Source organism: Oratosquilla oratoria, chromosome 24 (genome assembly GCF_046742065.1).
Source record: "Oratosquilla oratoria isolate Oo_2021 chromosome 24, ASM4674206v1, whole genome shotgun sequence".
In the NCBI taxonomy this organism is placed as follows: Eukaryota; Metazoa; Arthropoda; class Malacostraca; order Stomatopoda; family Squillidae; genus Oratosquilla; species Oratosquilla oratoria.
In genome coordinates this window covers 333,813-336,581 of record NC_134800.1, presented here as the reverse complement: position 1 = coordinate 336,581, position 2,769 = coordinate 333,813, and the positions used below count along the sequence as shown (strand labels likewise).

Here is a 2,769-nt window from a genome sequence, read left to right as displayed (position 1 = left end):
AAAAATCTACCACAAACAAAATAATTTTTTTTTTTTCATCATATGACTATTATAAAGGCCAAATTATTTTCAATAGTCATATTTGTGCGATGCTGTCTTGTCTCTAGGGACGATGCTCCTATATCCTCCCGAGACAGCATCAACAATCACGTGTACTCGTACAGTTACGTGTTCCTATAGTCATGTCCAACACCAATAATGAACCCTTTGAAATGTTCTCATACATTTTATCACGTTTCTTATAGAAGACGAACACTATGAAGATGCAATGTTTCACAGACAATCTGAATAAAGAGAGCTAATACATAGATTAACTTTCATCCTGGTAATGTGTTATATAAAGATCCTTGTCGCTCTTAAAAGGTGTTATCAGGCCTGAGCACAGTGACTGCAACGCTTGATTTTTACGTGAAGCTTTGGGTTGGTATTTCGAGAAAAAAATAAATTGCTATAAACTTGATTCTTTTTTCTCTCTGCTATAGGAAAGGGCATAATCTGCGATGAAAGCTTCTTATCTAGACCATATCATATCAGATGACCTCAATGACGAGAAAAACATGACGAGATAGACCAAAATCATATAAGTGTTGGGACTGGTGCTGACTAAGAAACTTTATTGCTCGCAGGAGAGCCACTCACTCCAAACCAGCACCCCCCAACCGCAGCACTCATTCCACGTAACTCCTTCTTAGACAGAGCAGAAGAAAATTCGTTATCAAACCACCCCCAGTGGCCCCTATCGTCATGTTTCTTATCTCTGAATCGGATAAGCCTCTACTGATCTCTTCATCATGACAATTGTAGACTGCCTCCCCTCATCCTCTCTCTTTCTCTCCTCCGAGTATAAAAGGCACCAGCGGGACCACACAGACAACCAGTTGCTCGCCTATAGTTAAAGAACAGGCAGACTGGATCAGGTTTCTATATTGAGACTCACTTTTCCTGTTGCTTCACACAACGATACATCTCGGTGATCCTCACAGATCCTCGACACCTGTTCTTGCTGCCGGTATGGACCTCTCCAAAATCCTCTCTGTTCTTCTCGCCCTGATACACCTATCAACGTGCACCGGAAATTCACTTGTTACGGAGGTCAATGTTGCTAAATTATCCGGTCTGCTTGAGGACCTTACGTCTCGACAAGGGGATATGAACGACAGAGTAATAACCAACCAGGTTACCATCCGGTCTGTCGAGGCCACAGTGAATCGTCTCGTCAGCGAAAATGCTCAGCTGAAAGCGTCTGTCAGTCTCCTCGAGGAAGCCATATTACAAAAAGCCAAAATGGAAGACATAAGCAAACGACTCGCTGCGGTAGAAGCCTCCAACTTTAAACCCATAGAGCTCGACATCCCCTGCTCACTCCCTTTCACGGAGGTGTTTGGTCGATGTGTGTACGCGGATTCGAGCAAATCTGGGACGTGGGAAGAAATGCGGCAACATTGCAGAAACATGGACTCTGATCTGGTAATGATCAAGTCAGCAGATTTTATGTGGCATTTGATCCGTCACCTCCGCGAAACAGGTCAAGATAGGACCAGTTACTGGGTGGGAGGCCATCGAAAAAGCGGCGCAGCGGCCTTCCACTGGGTGGATGGCAGCCCTATGAAGATGGATACGCCTTTCTGGGGACACTGGAACGACTTCAAAAGGCAGCAGCCCTATGACAGTGTAACCGAGCTACATATTTGTATGTATGACATAGGCTTTTATTTCTTCCACAGCTGCGCCCTTACTCATAACCAGCCACCCATCTGCCAGAGAAAGTGAAATCAGTGAATGACCATATTTTTCTACACTTTTCACCAGATTTCAACAAACTTACTTACAGAGCAGTCGCTCTTCATCTACATTCATCTCACCAGGTATCCCGCTACAAGACTTTTGTCGAAACCAGAGTTATCCGAACGGAGGAACATCCATAACGCTGCTATCTGCACCAAGAAGATGACTATAGATGGCAGTTTTGTACATTCTTTATATTATAGTATATCTCAGGATCTGAGGGAATGAATGCTTAATACTTTATGATTAATTGGTTCCTCATACAAGAGATTATCCATAACACTGGCCAGCGCACTTTTTGCTGACTTAGTTTTTCTTCTTGTTTTCGGTTAATTTTGAGGTGCTGATTTCAAACATGGTATCCATTTTTTAAGTCATCAGGTTTCCATTCTATATCATATATCTATTTTATTATCTACTGTATGATATTATAATTCACTTGGGATGATTTTACTAAGTCTTATAGCTTGAAACTATTAGTTATGATGTATACAGAACCTAAAATAATAAATGAAAAATATGATAACATCAGTTTTTATTTAATACATCTTGTTAATTCTCAAATATAGTGAATAATGCACAAAGAATCTTACACAAACTAACATATTTATGACATATTTTTTAATTACAAGAGCGCCTGAAGTGTTTCATGTCTACACGGCCTCTTTTGATACTCCAACAATAGTCTACCATCATGTGCATATTCCATCTACATTAGTATCTCTCCTCCATAACCTGACATCTAGATGGAAGTGCTTATCATTCTTATCGTTCACGTCTCCAAGATTGGTAGGAGATTCATCGAGATGGCTCTTGAGGAAATGAATCTTTATGCTCATGTTGCAGCTATCAAGCAATGTCTCCACCAAATCCCTGTAGTTTGCTGCTCTTTTAGCCTATGTCTAAATAAACCACTCAGTTCTGTCTAGTTGAAGATTTCACGTTCTTTGGTTACTGCATCTTCATTGTTATATTCAGTTTTCA

General features: G+C 40.8%; 1 protein-coding gene across 1 annotated transcript; it reads left to right on the top strand.

Annotated features, from left to right (window-relative positions):
• Positions 1-604: 604 nt before the first annotated feature.
• Positions 605-2,311, top strand: LOC143038189 (uncharacterized). The gene has a single exon (XM_076207188.1). The coding sequence runs from the start codon at positions 1,012-1,014 to the stop codon at positions 1,768-1,770; it is 759 nt and encodes a 252-aa protein (XP_076063303.1). The 5' UTR covers positions 605-1,011; the 3' UTR covers positions 1,771-2,311.
• Positions 2,312-2,769: the final 458 nt, after the last annotated feature.